Below are 20685 nucleotides of genomic sequence, written 5' to 3' on the forward strand. Positions count from 1 at the left end.
CCAGGTCCGGAATCTCCCCACAGTACCCGGAACCTCCAAGCCACACAAATCCCCCCAACCAAGCAGGAAATCGGAACACCGCAGGGTGAAGTGGCCTGCCGCGAATAATAAGGAGTGGCTCAAGCTGGACGAGGATGTAGACAAGTGCCTGGAATCCATCTCAAAGGGCAGTGTCGACCAGAAGCTCCAGACAATGTGTACCATCATACTCAACATGGGAGCAGAGCAGTTTGGTGTCGAGGAAAGACGAGGAGATAGCAATCCAGCGAAGCTCAATCGGCGAGAAGCCAAGATCAGTCAGCTGAGACAAGAACAAAAAACATTGAGAAGCCAGTTTAAGATGGCCAAGGAAGAAGAAAGAACTGCCCTGTCAGAACTCACAAACATCATAAGGAAGAGACTCATTTCACTGAGGACAGCGGAATGGCACCGAAGGAGGGGCAAGGAAAGCGCTAGGAAGCGCAGCGCTTTCATCGGCAATCCCTTCGGCTTTACCAAGAAACTACTGGGCCTGAAGCGAAGTGGCCACCTCGCTTGCCCGGTAGAGGAGATCGACAATCATCTCCACGCCACTTACAGTGACACTTTGAGGGACCATGACCTTGGACCGTGCGGGGGTTTGGTGGCACCGCCTGAACCAGTGATCCAATTCCAGGGATCTTTGATAGCTCCCTGAAGGACTCAGCTGCCATAAAACAAACTGAGCGCGACCTGACTATTTGGCTCACAGCGATTGACAGATCTGGCCTTCCCGGAAAGTTTAAAGCCTGGATCTACCAGCACGGAGTCTTGCCAAGATTACTCTGTCAGTCTACGAGGTACCAACATCAACAGTCGAGGCCCTAGAAATGTCTATCAGCCAGTTCCTCAGGAGATGGCTATGGGGCTCCCTCTGTCCTTGAGCAGCATTGCCCTGTGCGGCCATTTCACCAAGCTGCATCTTTTTTTCAGTTTTCTTTGATGAATAAAAAGTTCAGAAGAACAGCATTTATCTGAAATAGTAATGTTTTGTAACATTGTAAGTGTATTTATCATTACTTTTGATCGATTTAAAGCATCCTTGCTAAATTAAAATATTAATTTATATATATATATATATATATATATATATATATATATATATATATATATATATATATATAGGTATAGTGTATAATGTTACAAAAGCTTTTTATTTCAGAAAAATGCTGATCTTTGGGTCTTTCTATTTATCAAAGAATCCTGAAAAAAATGTTCTCAACTGTTTTAAATATTGATAATAATAGTGTTTCTTGAACAGGAAATCAGCATTTTAGAATGATTTATAAACTCTGAAGTAATGATGCTGAAAATTCAGCTTGATCACAGGAATAAATGACATTTTAAAATATTCAAATAGAAAACAGTTATTTGAAATGGTACTAGTAGTTTTTGTTGTACTTTGGATCAAATAAATGCAGGCTTGGTGAGCAAAGGAGACTTCTTTAAAATACATAAAAATCTTACTGTTCAAAAACTTTTGACTGGTGCTGAATGGAATTTGGTAAAACAATTTCTTGTGTACATACTACAGTACATGTCCTACTATAATGAAACCAGAAGTTTAACATTCTCATAAGTGATTAGTTTCTGCTCTCATCTCATTTATTTCCATGTTTACTACATTCTCTCACGTCAATCACAGGAAATCAGAGGTAAATTAATATAAATAACTAAGCTAGCAACAGGGTGACATTTGGGTAATTGGAGAATCTTAGTTCTTCTGTCTGCAGACAATCCATTTCTACTTGCAGAGAGCCCATTATGAGGAGCAATACCGATGCATGTGTGAGAAATAGATTCTGAGCTATAATAGCCATTATAAACAGGTGAGACCAAAACAAGCTTCACTGAATGAGCTTCGTCAGATCTCCTGATCTCACTCCACTGGCCCACTGGCTTTGCATTTCTTCTCTTCTATAGCTTGTATCATAATCTAATTAGTTTAATAAACCTGCTATTGTATATTGTGAATATTGCTGGCTCTTTGATGAATTGACCTGGATAACCAATGGATAGATAAAAGTATCAGCTAAATGCAAAAACACAAAAGCTTAGCTCAAGGATCCAGGACCATAGTGGAAGACACACTGGACACTGCGTGTATTTGTATACACATATGGTGATTACTATTTACCTCTCAGTCCAGCAGCTGGACTGCATCAAGTCAAGAACTCTCTTCCAGTTCTTTCTCTTTTTTTTGTGGGGCCACTGGAGTCTCCTTACACACTCATTTTCAAAACCCAATTCATCTTCCATCTGTGTGATAGGGAGATTCTATTTCACACATCAGGCTACAAGCCTCAATCACAGGAAGCCAAACTGTTATCTCTGCTCTTAAATAAAATGACATCTCTTCTTTTCTGTTGCTCCCTCTCTTGTCCTCCTCTAGTGGTTTTTATTTTTGTAAATAGATGGGCTGGCTGTTTTTCTTTGAAACAGTGAGAGAAAAGAGGATGATGAAAAGATTGAAAGTGAAAAAGCTTTTACCTAAAATGGGCCTGGTCACAAGTCCACAACAAACCTCAGTAGGTCCAAACATCTTTATGCCTGTCAAACTGCTAAACATTGAGGTCCCGGTTCACCTCAATAACATCCGTTTTTTGTTATAAGATCAGCTCTTGATACAGGTATAATTGGGGTCTCAAACATTTGTGACCTACTAATATGTGACCATTACGAGACAAATAAGAAACAAGCGATTTTAACTTTGCGGTGTTGTACCAAAACACATACATTACAGTCAAAAACCACAGGCTAAAATCCTGGTTTCTTTCCTGCTCACTTGTAACATCTTTTGTGCAATTTAATTATTTACATTACTTTTTTTTTTTTAGAAAGCTGCATTTAAACACCTTATGGTGCATATGCACATCAGTTTTAATCGGTATGACCCTTCTGTTATAGCGAGAACACTTTCTTTTCCTTCTATCCATTTTCTTCTTACAAAAATAGATGTGGAGGCGGTGAGCTCTCATTCTGAGTGCTCTTCTTGCAGGTACTGATGATCTAATATCCTGTCAAATCTGGTTTGATTTAGGCTGTACCTATTTCAATATATGAGCATTCTTCAACTTTGGACAATTTAATGTTCCAGTCAAAATAGATTTTTTTTTTTTTTAGTTTGAAGGTCACATTAAAACTGTCTCGTAAACATTTTAGCATGTCTTCAACATAATAACATTTTTAAATGATTTCCAAATGGCTTTTATGTACATCTTATTGATTTAAACAAGCTTTAAATAATAAATGATTAATTAAGAAATAAAGAAATAGTGAAAAAACAAACCATTTTGATATTGTGTATAACTGATTTACACAATTTCTGTATAATAGTAATAATAATAATAATAGTAATAAATTATTGTGTTACATTTCCAATCACAATTTCATCAAAATATGCAAAATGTGAAAACATTATCTTAATTTATTTGTGACCCTGGACCACAAAACCGGTCATAAGGGTAATTTTTTTTTTAAATTTAGATTTATTTGTGATAGGACAATATTTGGCCGAGATACAACTATTTGAAAATCTGGAATCTGGGGTTGGAAAAAATCGAAATATTGAGAAAATCGCCTTTAAAGTTGTCCAATTGAATTTTTTAACAATGTGTGTTAAGTTTTTATATATCTGCGGTAGAAAATTAACAAAATATCTTCATGGAACATGATCTTTACTTAATATCTTAATGACATAAATTTGGCATAAAAGAAAAATTGTTAATTTTGACCCATACAACATACCCATGCTACTTATGACTGGTTTTGTTGTCCAGGGTCACATTTCTTCTTCTTTTTTTTTTTTTTTTTAGTAAGGAGATATAAATTAAAAAGATTCAATAGATTACAAAAAAGTTGGTAATTTCATTATAAAAATATTAAAATGCGGTTTCCATTACAAAAAGCTAGTAACCACAATACATCACCTCAGATATTTTGAAAGTGACTTTTCTGTCAAATATGTGTATTGTCACGTATCTGGTCTATCCTGTCATTATGAACTCTTGCACCACACATCATGGACTTCATTTCCCACAAGCCACTGCTCTAATCACTGCATTCACCTGCTCTCACTTTACTGATTACTGGTCACAGCTGCACCTCATCACACTGTCTGCATTTAAGCCAATCACACACACAGCCACCTTGCGAAGTCTTATCGTTCCATATGGTCGTAATTCTAAGCGTTTTTCTCTGTGTTGGATTATCTGTGTATGACTCTGGACTGTGTACCCCGTTGACGATTCCTGCTTCCTGCCATTGCGACCATTCCCTGTCTATCGAACTGTTTCCCGGATTACCTACGTTGTTCCTGTTTTCTGGTGATTATTCTGGCCTGTTGACGATTCTAATAAATGCTGCAAATGGATCCGCACGTCTCTGACTCTCCTTGTGACATGTATACACCATTGGAAAATTGCTAGATAAATAAACTAGTGAGTGCGTGAAACTGTTTATTTTTCTGTGGACCAAAATGCTCATAGTTGCAGAAACACCCATATATATGTGTATCATATACACTATATCAAAGAGTTGGGTTAGCTCTGGCAGTTGCCTGTCATCTGTGATTTTCTGAACTTCATCTGATGGCTGTGACTGCATCACTGTGTAAAAGAAACTCCCTAGAAATCTTTGGAAAAGGTTGCAGGCTGTATTTAGTAGCACGGCATGCTGTGCACACTCATGTTTAGCCTGTGAGATTCTGCTGTGAAAGTTTGAGAAGTTTGAGAAGCTCGACACTGAGGTATTTCCCTTAAAGCTTTCCTCTAGAACAACAAAGCACACCCATCTACATATCTAAAGGCCAAGGAGAGGAGCCGCTAACTAAAACAGCGAGTTACTGTCAACAAGCCATGGAGATAAATATTTTGCACGCATACACACTGTAAATGCCTCGGGTTTACATTAGAAATGGTTCATGTTTATATCTGGCTTGCTAAAAGATGCATCCAGATAGGTTAAATAAAAACCATAGTTTTGCATTACAAGACAGACAAACTCTCATAAAATAGCATGATTTACCTGTAACACAGAACTCTGGTCGAAGTTGTAGGCACTGGGTCGTCCCTCCAGTGTGGAAAAGGCCACATTTCCACCAGTTAGTGGTGAGATGTCACTAAATTCATCCGTGCAGAGTGCTGTCCTTTCATTCTCGCCTGGACGTATGAAGCCCTTATTGTCCCTCCCGTACATCTTCCGACAGGAAGCGCTGTAATATTGGTACGGCTGCCATTGTCCATTCTCTTCAGTACGCTTGTAGATGGCGAAGCTCTCCGGTCGGCTGGTGTAGAACTTCAAACGGACATATGTGATCTCAAAGGACTTGCCTTAGAAAAACAACAAGAGCGTAATGTCATTACAATTATTACACTCTTTGGCATTGACGGTTCCAAAAAGAAACTTAAACATCTATGGAACCTTTTAATTCCACAAAAGGTCCTTTATAGTGGAAATTTTCTTTATATTCTAAAATGTTCTGAAAAAAAAAATGGCTCTTTTAAAGGGTTCACTCAGAAATCAAAATTAGCCCATGATTTACTCACCCTCAAGGCATCCGAGGTGTATATGACTTTCTTCTTTCAGATTTATCCAATTGGAGGTATTTTAAAAAATTATCCTGGCTCTTATCAAGTTTTATAATGGCAGTGGGCAGGTGTTTCTGTTTAACAGTCCAAAATAAGTCTAATAAAGCACATCCATCCATAATAATAATAATAATAAACAACTTCAGAAACAGAAACTGCCATTGTAAAGCTTGGAGGAGCCAAGACAATTTTTAATATCACGCCGATTGGATTCGTCTGAATAAAGAAAGTCATATACACCTGGGATGCCTTGAAGGTGAGTAAATCATGGGCTAATTTTCATTTTTGGGTGAAGTAGCTCTTTAAGAACTGTTGACTGAAAGGTTCCTTGAGGAACCTAAAATGGTTCTTCTATGGCATCACTGCAAAAACCTCCTTTATTTTTAAAAGTGTAGCCTGATAATTAAAGTCATGGACAAGTCCCTTTGTTTTTATTATGTCAGTTAAGTGAGCAGGTGAAAGATCAACCCAAAAGAAAATTAAGGATGAAAATGGTAAAAGCGGATGAGGACACTTTATCCAATTTAGAGTGGAAAGTAGCTTTCTTGTGTGCCTGACGAGAATATGCGGAGCGTGTGCCTTGAGAAAATGGCATACTTGGTGGTACTTTGTCAGTTTAATTGCTGCTCGAATATAATTGTCCAAATGAACTGGAGACTTCCTGAGAAGTCTTTAACCCTGGGTTGCTCCAGTGGGACTGTTCCTGCAGCCAGTGCAGTGGAAGCGATATAACTGTGACAAATACCACACAGTTACTTTGTTTAAATCCATTTATATTTACTCAACAGAAAGTCTACTGTTGTTATGCCGTATTTTGCAATTTGCTACCTTTCCTGTAAAACTAATATGCTTGTCACCAGCGTTCCTGCCAAAAGATCACTGGGTCGTCATCAAACTAATAAAGCCTACAGCTGGCAACTGACTGCATGAGGTCTAAATAAGCAAAAATAACACAACCGTGCTGATATACAGCCAAACAGTGCAATTGCCAGTGTGATATTGTCTGTACACAATTGAATAAACAAAAAGTTAAACACAATATTAGCAGTTACTTTGTCTAGCTTTTCTCTGCCAGCCAAAATATTTGCAAACACAGTAATGGCTTTCGAATTAGTGCTTTTGAATGAATTGGTTGAGCAACTGTCTTTATAAGTGAGTCAAACTGAATCATTCAGTATGACTAATTCAGAAAAACAATCCACCTTATTTTTCCCGTAAGAGCAGGCGCGGTCATTTGTATATTTATGGGTCAGGCTACCGGTCTCATCTGTGTCCAGCTAATTTTAGCTGTACAAAACAGCTTGTTTTGCTGCTTGATATAGAAAATTGGTGTCTTACCATATTATGTTAATGTATTATCTTAATAATCAACACAAACAGGTTTGTAGTGCAAACAGTTTTACCATTTACCGTTGTTATTCTTTTCCTTATTTCCCTACAGCAGTTAATGAACCAGAAGCTTTCTGTGTGCATGCTTTGGATATGTGCGCTCAGAAAACTGTATATCAGAAGTTTAAACTAATAAGGCTTCAAAACACGTGATTTCAGGGCAATAGATATGATAATAAAAACTAAACAGATGGGTTTTTTTTTAACAGAGTATTCAAGGTACAAGCTGTAAAAGCACAGCTCTATTCTGGAAAAGGGGGCGGGGAGCACCAGCTCATTTGCATTTAAAGAGCCGTGCATGAAAACAGTGTTTCTGGTTTCACTCAAAATAGGCATTTTCAAAATGATAAAATAAATGATATTATTAATTGATATAATTATTATTAATGATACATATTTTGTTAATGAAATAATCCAACTTTTGAATTAATCTGCTCAGTGAATGAATCAATGACTCACTGTCTCACTCATAAAGACACAAGTCACTTGTCTCCATCTATTGGCATAATGATGTAATCTGCAGAAAGAGTCCCTACCACAAAAAAAAAAGAAGAAAACTGCAATCAAGCATTTGCGATAACTTGTATAATGAGTCTCTTACAGCGCTGTACAGTAATTTTGGCCCACTCATCTTGGCAAAATTGTTGTAATTCAGCCACATTGGATGGTTTTCGAGCATGAACTGTTTTTTAAGGTCATGCCACAGCATCTCATGTTGTGTTTACTTGTGTTATCTTTGATTAATATTTAATTTTGATGATCTGAAACATTAAAGTGTGACAAACATGCAAAAAAAAAAAAAAAAAAGAATATCTCTCTTTTATAAATCATAATTTCTGTCCTTTACTACATAGACACGCTCTCTCACTCCATTGTGGTTGTGAGTGTGGATATAGTGCTACAGCTGTTATCATAGAAAGAATGAGTAGACTAAACTTATCTGCATATATGTGTGCGTGTGTTTGCTTCTGAACTCGACTGAACCTGACCAGACTCAATATTTATAAATAAACTATAAAGTAATCATCTCTGTGTATGGTAAAACTGTAAAAATGCATAACTATTCAGGTTTTGAGGGAAAAAATGGTAAACACTATTAATGAATGTAAAACAAAATCCTGTTAAGTTTCGCAATTTTCAAAGCACTACATAAAAAAAAGAGTTCGCAGACTAACTGGAAATGGTTCAGTTATTAACTGTACACTTGCAACATCTACATATGTGAAATTTGTAAGTGAATGTGGTCAAAACACTGATTTGCACACAACAATCTTTAATGTTCAGTTGAAGCATTTTGCAGCAAACATCTGTATCTCATATCGGACCTTTGAACATCTTTGAATGAAAACCACAATGGAAACCAGATGTGGAAACATTCCTTAGAAGTCTACAAGTGTGTGTTTGTGTATGTTTATGTGTGTGTATGGGAAAGACCTGACCTGCCACTGGACCTCTGCTGCTTTTTATGTTTGTCTTATTCTTTGCAGTGTTTTTTGTACCACCCCCATAGCTCACTCCACTGTGTGTGTGTCTGTCTGTCTGTGCCGGCCTCCCTAGGATGTAACTGTTTGGTTTGGAAATGTGAGAAGGCCTTTCATAGACACCCAACTGCAAGGCATTTTTGAACCAGAGCAAACACAAGAACATACACTTTTATGCCTGATTAGCCTGTTTAAACATAATTTTTGTGCCCTTTCATCTCCCATTTTGTATTCTCTCTTTCACAAAATGTGCTTCCAAGAGAATCACCAAATCACATCTGAACTTTTGATGTGCAGAAGCACATCTGATTTCAGCTAGTTTTATGAGAAGAGAATCCGAATGACAGATGTTTGTTTGCGTTATGAATAAACAGTTGGTATTGACAGTTCTTGAGAATGATAAGAAAAAGATGCAAAGACATGCTCAATAACCTTCAAAGTTTTGACTAAAACCAGGTCTGCTTTATACTGCAGCTTAGAACCACCCACTGAGACAGGAAGAAACCATCTGTAGCCTGTAACATGTAAAGAGACCATCCACATTTTGTGTGTTGTGTGTTTTTCAAACTGATTTTATAACTTGTTATTGCAGTTACACATTTGCAGACACTTGTTTTTAAAGCTGTTAACACTGCATTTGGGATATACATTTGATCAGTTTGTGCATTCCGTGGGAATTGAACCCATGACTTTCGCTTTACCCTTAAACATGTCTTCAGAAAGCTATTTGTTATAAAAAAAAGATAATTTTAGGAAAAATTCACATCAGGGTATAATATATAAAAAATTGAAAAAAAAAAAAGCAATGCTGTGCATATAGGTTTGTAAGATTTCAACACTTTTTTGTTAGGAAATTCATTATTTGACCATTTAAATACTGTAGTAAACATTTTATTCATCAAAGAATCATGAAAAAAAGTATCATATGTTCCCCAAAAAATATTAACTGTTTGCCAAATTGATAATAAATCAGCATATTAGAATGATTTCTGAAGGATCATGTGACACTGAAGTCTGGAGTAATGGCTGATGAAAATTCATCTTTGCATCACATAAATAAATTATATTTTAAAGTAGAAAAATGTATTTTAAATTGCAATAATATTTCATAATATTCCTTTTTTCTGTATTTTTAATAAAAGTAAATACAACTTTGTAATAGATGGGCCTTCCGGTGCCTCTGTACGATGGGTCATTTTTGTTTTTTGCTTCTGTGCGCTCAACGGAGATGGAGAATAGGGGGAGTGTGAGTTGTGAGTTTGGAGGTCATGGTAACCAATTGGTATAACTCGGCGCCACTATCCTCCCAAAAACACCTGGTCTCCTGGGAAAGCATTGGCCTTGGTCTTCAGACAAGTTTATACTAGTCTAGAACAAACCGTTTATTGTGACGTTCTATGAGCACGAGGCCATGGTAACAGACGCTTGAGATACTGAGAGACGCGCCATAATTTCTTGAAATCAAAATGACGTGCACCCAGGTGGGGAGATGGTCGAGCCTGATCAACTTGGCTCTCTCTCTCACTTGGAGGTTGTCTTAACTGCACCCAAATTTAAAGTATAAAAGATGGGACTTTTTGTTGGCACAGTGGAAGCTCAGCCGTGGGACAAGCGCGCATCGCCCGGCATTTCTCGGACATACGTGTTGGTCTTCTACTGTGACTGCAACGGGCTCCCCAGTCTTTGAGAGGGAAGATGATGGCACGTCTCTGAGTTGTAAATATGGTCTTTATTCTTCTGCTTGGGGTTTAGCATATAACTATTCAGCTTTGTCTATTCTTTTATGCTTTTACTTGTTGATTATTATTGATATCATTATTGACTATTATTATCATAATTTGATCAGCTGTGTTTTACATCAATAAACAGTTGAACTGCTTGATTAGTATGGTGAACGGACCTTTTATTGGCACCTCCCCTTGTCGATACACACCACACTTTGTCTCACCTTGAATTTTTCAGAAACCATACTAAAACATTATTGGCGTTGTCGGCAGGATACAAATAATTTTGTGAGACGTTTAAAGTGATTTTGGTGTTAGACAAGAGAAGGTTTCAAGGGTGTTTGGATTGAGGGTATTTTGATAGAATGTTTTGCAAGAAAGTGAAGGAGCCCGAGCCTGATGTGCTTCCCGAGTGGGATGACACTTTGTATGAGTCAGTGGCCAGAGAACTCAGAAAGGGCGGAGGGTTACCTCAGTGTTGGTCTGCTGCGCTGAGGGATGCCGACCCGCATCAAGTTGAAACATGCTTGAAAAAGGTTGGTGTCTCAGAAAAGGATCCCTTGAAGGGCTTGCAGAGCCGCTTGTGGATCGTGTTAACTGCTTACAGAAAGCAGCATGAGCGGGCAGATCAGAAAGCTAAAGAGATTGAAAATTTGATGAAAGAAATGTCTGATGCCTTAGGGCGCGCCTCATTAGCGCAAGGTCAAGCAGAAATTTTGCACCAGCATCTTGGTCAAATGACTGGTGTGGCAGAAAAAGCTGCTTTACAGGTAGCCAAAGTTAATGCTAAAAAGAAACGTAGACCAAATGTACGTAAGATACGAGCGTTTGTAACTACAGCAAATGCAGGAGGATGGGACCCATTCATTTGGGATGGGAATATTTGGGATTCTGATGATGAGATGAGGGAAGTTGGCCTTCTAAGGAAGGACAATGGCATATTTTGAATGAGGCAGTCTCATGATTAAGCCAGATGGTCAAGATGGTGCAGAGCTCATGGAGAAATTAAGGGTAGAACACATTTAGATGATTTAGCTAGACAATTTGAACCTCTAAATTCTAATTTGATTTTTCTGTGCTGTTCATCTTTTGTGAACAATGGGGAATGCAAGGCAGGTTGAGCGGAAACAACAGACTAAAAGTCTTAGTGTCAATTAATTTGGTTGCTTGAAAATGTGAGTTGGCAAATGGCAAAACAGCTGAAATGCTGAAATCTACACGGACTCCGTTATGCCTTTGGTGGTGTTGTGCAGGACTTTGGAGCAGATTGGCAGCAGAGTGGTTTCCTCACTAAGAGGTGAGATGGATGAACCCTTGCTGACCAGGCAGCCGCGGTTGCCGCCGCACGAACGGCAGAAATCTTCACTGCTCAGGCATGTCCTCTGCGCACTGAAACACCGCACTCACAGCTCACAGATAAAGCCAAGATGCAAATCTGTGAATTTGATTGATTCTAAATCATCAGATGGATAATAGGCTCCAAATCTTGCTTCCTTTTCTGTTCACACAGATTCACAGTGTGTGTCCGTCACTTAGGCATTTTTAATTTGTTCATGTTTAAACAATATGGGCGAGGGGATTTTTAGGAAATATGCGGAAGTAGTTAACGGATGCGTAATGTCAAAAACACAATTTGGCAATCCTATTCTATTTAATTGGGAAGACCTGCACCACCAGGGCTGTTTTGTGAATTTATGATTTAATAACTCTTTATAAAATACCAGGGTTATTAAGATGTTTTGGTTATAGTTGGCAAAATTTTCACTATTAATAGCCACTGCTGTCTTAATAGTTAAATATTGGTTTGAGATATCATTCCCAGAGGGGAACATCAGGCAATACTGATTCTGACTAAAGGGAAAACACTTTAATGGTCAGGTATGTCAGGAAGTCTGTGGACTTCATTGGATTTTTATAGTACCAACAATGACATTCGTCATTTGAAAAAAGTTAATCACACTCTGAGATTATACTGGTAAATGTGGTATGTCAGGGCTAACATGGTTAGACGTGCTTTTCTGTCTGTGCATGAAATGAATTATCGGCTCAGTTTTGGCTGGAGGTCAAAAGTTGCTAAGAGAGATCTTGCTACAGTATGGCAAGTGTGCACTTAATTCAAATTTTCTTCTGATACATCGATTGGTTTTTAAATCAGGCTTTAAGATGTGTAAAAAAAAAAAAAACACCTCCAGAGGGGGCGGACATAAAATTGTGCCAAAAATAAGAGTTTATCATTAGCAACCCCAAGCAAAATGGATACATATTAGACATTGTGAATTTGCTCATTAATTTTAAATGAGACCTGGCAAATGCTGTAGAAAGGAGTCATGAGAAGAACCTTGTCTTTTAGTGACTTGGGGGCCAACCTCATGATGAAGATATGGCGGGTGGGGGGCTACGATGATTAGCTTTCACCGGACTACAGTCTAGTTGCCAGATGGTCTCTATGTTTTTCGTTTATCTATTGAGGTTATAATGGAGTCAAAATAATTCCAACAAAGTTTGAACAATTTTGGTTTTCAAAAGAACAGTCTCTGTTTTCCGTTCTCTTGTTTTTGTGTTTTCGCAGATCAAGTCTGTGGGCGACCTTCGAGAAATTTGCTGAGAGGTTTGAGCCTTACCATAAGGGGACGGTTTGTGTCGACAAACAATGGCTGACAGAATAACAGGAACTTCAGGGAACTTCAGAGAGAGAGACGGAACTTCACAATTTTCAAACTCAAGATGGTTCTTTGGGAAGAACAGAACAAGCTACAGAGACATTTCAAGAGCAGACTACTGAGACAACGAAGCGAGAACTGACCACTGAGACATTTCATGGATAGATACATTCTGGGTTACGAAAGAGATATCAGTCATTTTATATTGCTGAGGTTGTGTTTTAAGTTATGTATTTGTCATGTGAGTCAGTCAGACCAATTCATGGGTGGTTTATTGTCATCATGCTGCAAGAAAATGGTCAAACTTGACGTGATGTGATTTAATGATTTGTCATGATTAAAAAGTCATAGTGATGTGATTTTGGTTAAATCTTAAAGACCTTAAGGAAATTTTTTTCATTGGTTCAGCACATCATGACATTTGTATACAAAGATATTACCTGTATCTGGTTTGATTTTAAATGGTGCACTCCAACTGACAGTTCTACTTTTAAATTGATAAACTTGCCAGACAATTCGAATAATTACTAGGGCATTAAAACCCTGATGCTGAGATGCTAAGACAACAAGCTAAACTTCATTAAGGGCACATAATTTGGATCAATATTGGGGCCACTTTTCAATTATTTTAAAGGCTTTAGTCCCCGTTTCAGGAGTGTTTATCATCTTACTCTTGTATAGTGCCATAAGAGTGTTGATTTGTCTTATCAGACGTTTGCCTGTCACAAGGCCATTCACATTCAGGCCATCACCTAATGTTAGACACACTCCCCCAACCGATGCTTGTACGCGGGATGACAGAAATGACCTGTTCTTTTGAACATGTAGAAGGGAAAAGTATGGACTGGCCATCCAAACTTTTTGAAGATGTTTTGATAAAGAATATGAAGGTTTGCTTGCAATAATCATTTAGTTTTGTCATATATGATTAAGAGGGGGGAGTGGAGGATCTGAGGATCCTCAAATACAAACTGTGTGTGTTTTGCTTCGAGAGAGCAACCATACAATTGTGTTGTTTTATATTCCTTTTCTATATTCTTAATTTATATTTTCTGTTAGAAGAATGTGTATGAAATGTATTCGAGTTTGATTCTCCGTTGAGCGAGGGGCCGAATGTAATAGATGGGCCTTCCGGTGCCTCTGTACGATGGGTCATTTTTGTTTTTTGCTTCTGTGCGCTCAACGGAGATGGAGAATAGGGGGAGTGTGAGTTGTGAGTTTGGAGGTCATGGTAACCAATTGGTATAACTCGGCGCCACTATCCTCCCAAAAACACCTGGTCTCCTGGGAAAGCATTGGCCTTGGTCTTCAGACAAGTTTATACTAGTCTAGAACAAACCGTTTATTGTGACGTTCTATGAGCACGAGGCCATGGTAACAGACGCTTGAGATACTGAGAGACGCGCCATAATTTCTTGAAATCAAAATGACGTGCACCCAGGTGGGGAGATGGTCGAGCCTGATCAACTTGGCTCTCTCTCTCACTTGGAGGTTGTCTTAACTGCACCCAAATTTAAAGTATAAAAGATGGGACTTTTTGTTGGCACAGTGGAAGCTCAGCCGTGGGACAAGCGCGCATCGCCCGGCATTTCTCGGACATACGTGTTGGTCTTCTACTGTGACTGCAACGGGCTCCCCAGTCTTTGAGAGGGAAGATGATGGCACGTCTCTGAGTTGTAAATATGGTCTTTATTCTTCTGCTTGGGGTTTAGCATATAACTATTCAGCTTTGTCTATTCTTTTATGCTTTTACTTGTTGATTATTATTGATATCATTATTGACTATTATTATCATAATTTGATCAGCTGTGTTTTACATCAATAAACAGTTGAACTGCTTGATTAGTATGGTGAACGGACCTTTTATTGGCACCTCCCCTTGTCGATACACACCACACTTTGTCTCACCTTGAATTTTTCAGAAACCATACTAAAACAAACTTTAATGAGCATAAGAGACATAGATATTACTGATCCCAAACTTTGAACGGCAGTGGATAGTATAAAAAGTATACTTAAGTTATATTTCCTTAATAAATAGATTATTTGTTACAATAGTGTTTTGGCTTTTGTGTGACTTTAGAAAGCTGTGTCAATTAATATACTAATAAACATAACCGTTGTTTAAGTACATATTCAGTGAAAGTTAAGTATTTTTTAATTGCTTTCTACAAACACTGCAATTCAGTTGTGCTGGGTCTCTGAGAGTTAAAGAAGAAAAACAAGAGCAAAACTTCACCTTACAGAATACAAATAAGTTTCAAAATAGTTACATTCTTAGAGACATATGGGACTGCTTGTGATTGAAAACACTGTAGCGTAAAGTCTGCAGGGCAATAATGTAATAAAACCAGAAACCAGCTGAGATATCAGAGTCATCTCATCTTATAGGCCACCAAAATGACATTAGATTTCTGAGGTGTTCACATTTACAGCCAGCATCAAAATCACAGCTGGGAAACTCATTGTGACTAGCAAGGCTCTTGCTTCTTAGATGCTGCTCAGTAAGTATACAGTTTACACAGTATAATGCCGGGTTGAATGTTTAATATAGTAAAAACAAGTAGACCTAAATGGAGGTTTAGTAAGATAAAGAATAGGATGCATTTGGACAGCTCACAATATTCAGATACATGTTTACCACTGCAGACAAGCTGCAATAAGGAAAGGAAAGGAAAGGAAAGGGGGTGAGTGAGGCCAAGTATGGTGACCCATACAAGGAATTTGTGCTCTGCATTTAACCCATCCAAGTGCACACACACAGTAGTGAACACACACACACCGTGAACACACACCCGGAGCAGTGGGCAGCCATTGCTGCGGCGCCCGGGGAGCAGTTGGGGGATCGGTGCCTTGCTCAAGGGACTCACCTCAGTCGTGGTATTGAGGGTGGAGAGAGTGCTGTACATTCACTCCCCCCACCTACAATCCCTGCCGGACCTGAGACTCGAACCTGCAACCTTTGGGCTACAAGTCCGAATCTCTAACCATTAGGCCACGGCTGCCCCCAGAGGTAATTTGGTACTTTTTAAGGTGTTTAATGCTAATAATCTATCTAGATAGTCTAGATATTGTCTCATAATATAAGTAGTATTGTTATATTTAAATATGTATTGTTTCCCCAACTAACAATTTTGTGTTTTCTGTACCAGTGCTATTTTAGTGTTATTTATCAACTAGTAGTATTTAACATTTTAAATTTACTTTTATTTCTATACCTTCAGTTTTCTTTTTTTAAATCATTTTTTGTGATCTCACCATTTTAGTTGTTGTTTTGTTAAACATTTTTACAGTTGAGGTCAAAAGTTTACATCCCCCTTTCAGAATCTGCAAAATGTTAATTATTTTACCAAAATAAGAGGGATCATACAAAATGCATGTTATTGTTTATTTAGTACTGACCTGAAAAATATATTTCACATAAAAGATGTTTACATATAGTCCACAAGAGAAAATAATAGCTGAATTTATAAAAATGACCCTGTTCAAAAGTTTACATCCCCTTGATTCTTAATACTGCGTTGTTACCTGAATTATCACAGCTGTTAGTGATAGTTGTTCATGAGTCCTTTGTTTGTCCTGAACAGTTAACTGCCTGCTGTTCTTCAGAAAAATCCTTCAGGTCCCACAAATTCTTTGGTTTTCCAGCCTTTCTGTGTATTTGAACCCTTTTCAACAGTGACTGTATGATTTTGAGATCCATCTTTTCACACTGAGGACAACTGAGGGACTCTATTACAGAAGGTTCAAACTATTGCAACTATTATAGAAGGTTCAAACACTCACTGATGCTCAGGGGCGTCGCTGGGAATTCTGGGCCCTGTGCACTGACTCGGCTAAGGGCCCCCCCCCCCTAAAAAAAGGGGGGGGGGGGGCGGGGGAGGTTTCGCGATCGATGTACTACGTCCCGGTGGGGGGGGACGTAGTACATCGATCGCGTGGGGGGGACAGTATGGTCATGTGACCCAAAGGTGATGTTCATACAGTATAATACATTCTGTTTACAAGAGCAACAAGATTTGAAGCTCATGTCAGACGCCCAAGAGATTCGCGCTGTGATTGGCTAAATGTTACTTCACTCAAATCTAAGTAACAAATCAGACGCCAGGCATTTACATCAGTGATGCGCGGGTTGATCCAAAATCCAAAACAGTTACCCGCAGTTACGAGTCATCCAAAATAATGGTTGTTTGAAATAAAGATGACAATTAAACATTTGTAGTTTGTATAGTACTAGACTATTTCTATGAAATACGTAGACCTACACTTTATTGGCTGAATAATATTTACCTTTTGAATGTTGAGCGCTATTAACTGTTGAATAAATGCTGACGCGGGACAAAATGCCCGATTTCCCAACACGTTGAACTGAGCAATGCCATTGTACCATTTTAATAGGCTACTTTTAAACGCATATAGTAATGTCAGTTTTATGTATTTTCTGAGAGGGGGTGGGATTTTTGTTTGGAAAGTCGCAGGAGAGACGCACACTTCGATTAGACTGATAAACACATGCAGCATCTTAAATTGTTAAGAAAATGGTATTCCTAATAAATGTCTCGAATATTTTGATTATGTCCAATGCTTCTCTTTCTTTTTGGAATTATTAGACACATTTCACTATGTCTTTTCAAATGCCTAGGTCTGTTTAATTTCCTTAATTATAACATTTCTAGCACTATTTTAAACGTTTATTCAAGCAATAACATATAAATGATCTCATGTATATGCTTGTTTAAAACCAGGGATTAAAAAACGAATTCCAAGTAAAAACTGTATTTTTTCTTTACATTTCCAGAGAGCGAAATGAACGAAATTAAACATTACTTAATAAATTCAAGACACTATAATTTCCTTATTCATTTGATACAACTATTATAGCTATACAATTAATATATATAAAATAATATTATTTTGTCATATTCATAATTCCTGAATTTATCTATAAAAACTTCGTTTTGAATTGCATTCATTATGTTTGTATAAGAAAATTCGTTAACCTAGCCTATTAAGTTGATTTAATATTCTTGATAATTTTTAAAAGAAGTTAAAAGTTAAGAAAAAAGGAATAAGCTTGTAGTCTATATATATATATATATATATATTATTTATGGCTATTGGCTAATCTTTTTCTAAACTCTTATTACACTGTAGATCGAAATAAAATAATTCTTGATCATATTTAATCGCGTAGAATCACTGACATAATTTAGAGTACTTCAAAAACGAAACTATTTAAATCTGTATAAAGGAAAGACAAAATAAATCTCAACAAGAACAATCTGTATTTTTCTTGCAATCAAGAACATTTATTTTGACAAAATTACCTAATTAATGCCAAATGATGTTTGACAGTGAACGCATCTCCACCGCATATAGCCGCATATAATCGCTGGTGTCAGTCGCAAATATTAGACAGGAAGCGGGTCGGGTACAATAGTTTCTTTCTTTCTTTTTTTTTTCTTTTTTTTTTTTGCGGTCCGAGTTGCGTTAGTTGAAAACGTCGGTCGGATTAGGGTTGTTTATACATTGACCCGCGCATCACTGATTTACATTAGTTAACAACATTTATTGTGATCTTAAAATTATATTTAAAGGAAAATAAAATTTCACTCCTCAGGGGCCCTCCCCCCACTTGGGGCCCTGGTAATTTAGTCCCCCTTTTCACCCAACTACGACGCCCCTGCTGATGCTTCAGAAGGAAGAACAGTGCATTAAGAGATGAGGGGTGAAAACTTTTGAACAGAATGGAGATGCGTAGATTTTGCCTAAATATCACTTTTTTCATTTAGTACTGCCCTTCAGAGGCTACAGAAGACAGTTGCATGCTTCCCAGAAGACAAAATAAGTTAAATTTACCCTGATCTTCAAATGCAAATTCTTAATGCATTGTGTTTCCTTTTGGAGCATCAGTGAGCATTTAAACCTTCTGTAATAGTTGCATTTGAGTCCCTCAGTTGTCCTCAGCATAAAAAGAGGGATCTCAAAATCATACGGCCATTGTTGGAAAGGGTTCAAATACACAAAAATGCTGGAAAACCAAATAATTTGTGGGACCTGAAGGATTTTTCTGAAGAACAGCGGGCAGTTTAACTGTTCAGGACAAACAAGCGACTCATGAACAACAACTGTATATAGATTTTATTTATTTTAATTTAATTTAAATGTTAGTAATTTTAGTACTTCACAATTAGTCTCGCGTAGCCAGACCTTCAGACTGACGGCTGAAGGTCTGGAATTCATGGCAGCTTTCATTGGTAAAGGCCCGCCCATAAGACCGTATGATCGACATGTCAAACAACCAATCACAGTTCGTTTCGTTCAGTGTCACGTTTCTGTGTGGAAATGCCCCCACAACAACAGACTGGCGTGCAACAAGTCTCATTTAAATAACCAGCATTGAAAGATAACGAAGAAGAGGGAGAACAAGCAGTAAGTCAATAATTTGTTCACCAACGTCGCATATGTGTATAACAACAATGTCGTCAACATAAGCACATTTTAGCAAAACGCAGAGTAAATCAGTCTGCGCTTTGTTTCCCGGTGGACAGAAAATAAATGAGACACTCGCTCCTACCGGAAATCCGATCAAATTCAATTAATCAGATGACGACTTCGACATTCCTGAAGTGTTTCCAGTTAAGCGTACCATATGCATCAGGCGTTTAGCCAACGTTCCATGGGCGTGACGTCTGCGGCTGAGACTACTTCACAATAAACTTTTTTTTCAGCTAGTTGCCAGTACAGCATTTATATATATTTTTTCATTTAATATTTATATTTTATTTTATTTCACCTTTATTTAAATGATTTAAAACAATTTCAAATTGTTTACAAATTATTTTTTACGACATTTTCGTTAACGATAACACTTATCTGTATAAATTTCAGTACACATTTTAGCAAAATTAAGTACAGATTTTGGTTATACAGGTTTTTGTACATTCAATGTGCAGAAATAGGCATATTTTCCATTAGTTGATTGATAATAAAGCCCAAACTGGGTGTCTTACCGAGATGCAGTGTGATGTTGACTGAATTAGGATACTGAACTCCGTAGAACATGGACTGGCTCTGCCACCAGGTGGGCTCTTCATCCGTGTGGAAGTCTGTCAGGTAAGTGGCGTTGCGATTCAGTTCCAAGTCCAAAGCATCACAGAAGTGACACGACCGTGTGGACCCCGTCTGCATGCAATAGTCCTCAGGTGGGATACCGCACACATTTGAAACTATCACTGTACGATCGAAAGCCGCATTTTCAAATTTAGGCAAACAGCGGCTCGGGACGCCCTCATCATCGTAACAGGAGTCCATTCCAGCAAGAACATGGGAGAAGAAGGTAAAAAGCAAAAATAAAAGAGAGTGAAGTGCAGAGGAATCCATTCTTCCGTGCAATGGCCTGAAACAGAAACAACTTCAAAAGAGCCGAGCGAACGAAAACAAGTCTAGCAAATAATCCAAATCAGAGCCACATGCTACAGGGAAAAAACTTCAAGGGAAGTTCAGTAGTTCAGTGTTCAAAGGCAAGCATAATAAAGTATGTGATATGGCAAACACACATGCAGATACACACATTTTGTGTAATGCAGAAACAATTCTCTGAGTTTGCATGCAGCAAGAAAGTTTAATTTAGTATATAAGAGTTTCATGCACACATACATTCAGTTAAGGAGAAAGTAAAGAAACTGGAATATTCCTCCATCCTCAGTCTTTGTCCTCAGTGCTTTTTTTTTTTCTTTCTATCAGCATGTGTTTCCCCTCTAAGACGTCTGGGACATAAACTCTCTTCATAGAGATTCGCAGACAGACAGAGTAGAGGGAGGAG

At 37.9% G+C, this 20685-nt stretch overlaps 1 protein-coding gene across 1 annotated transcript in view; it reads right to left on the minus strand.

Annotated features, from left to right (window-relative positions):
- The window catches only part of lamc3 (laminin, gamma 3), a 138403-nt gene extending 117790 nt beyond the window's left edge, over window positions 1–20613 (minus strand). Inside the window, exons 1-2 of the mRNA XM_073839705.1 lie at window positions 19874–20613; window positions 5044–5348 (exon numbers count right to left, since the gene is read on the minus strand). Of these exons, the coding sequence (XP_073695806.1) occupies window positions 5044–5348; window positions 19874–20243 (675 nt within the window). The 5' untranslated portion in view covers window positions 20244–20613. The remainder of the gene's footprint in view (window positions 1–5043; window positions 5349–19873) is intronic.
- Between the last annotated feature and the right edge of the window lie 72 nt (window positions 20614–20685).

This window comes from Garra rufa, chromosome 5 (assembly GCF_049309525.1).
Source record: "Garra rufa chromosome 5, GarRuf1.0, whole genome shotgun sequence".
In the NCBI taxonomy this organism is placed as follows: domain Eukaryota; kingdom Metazoa; phylum Chordata; class Actinopteri; order Cypriniformes; family Cyprinidae; genus Garra; species Garra rufa.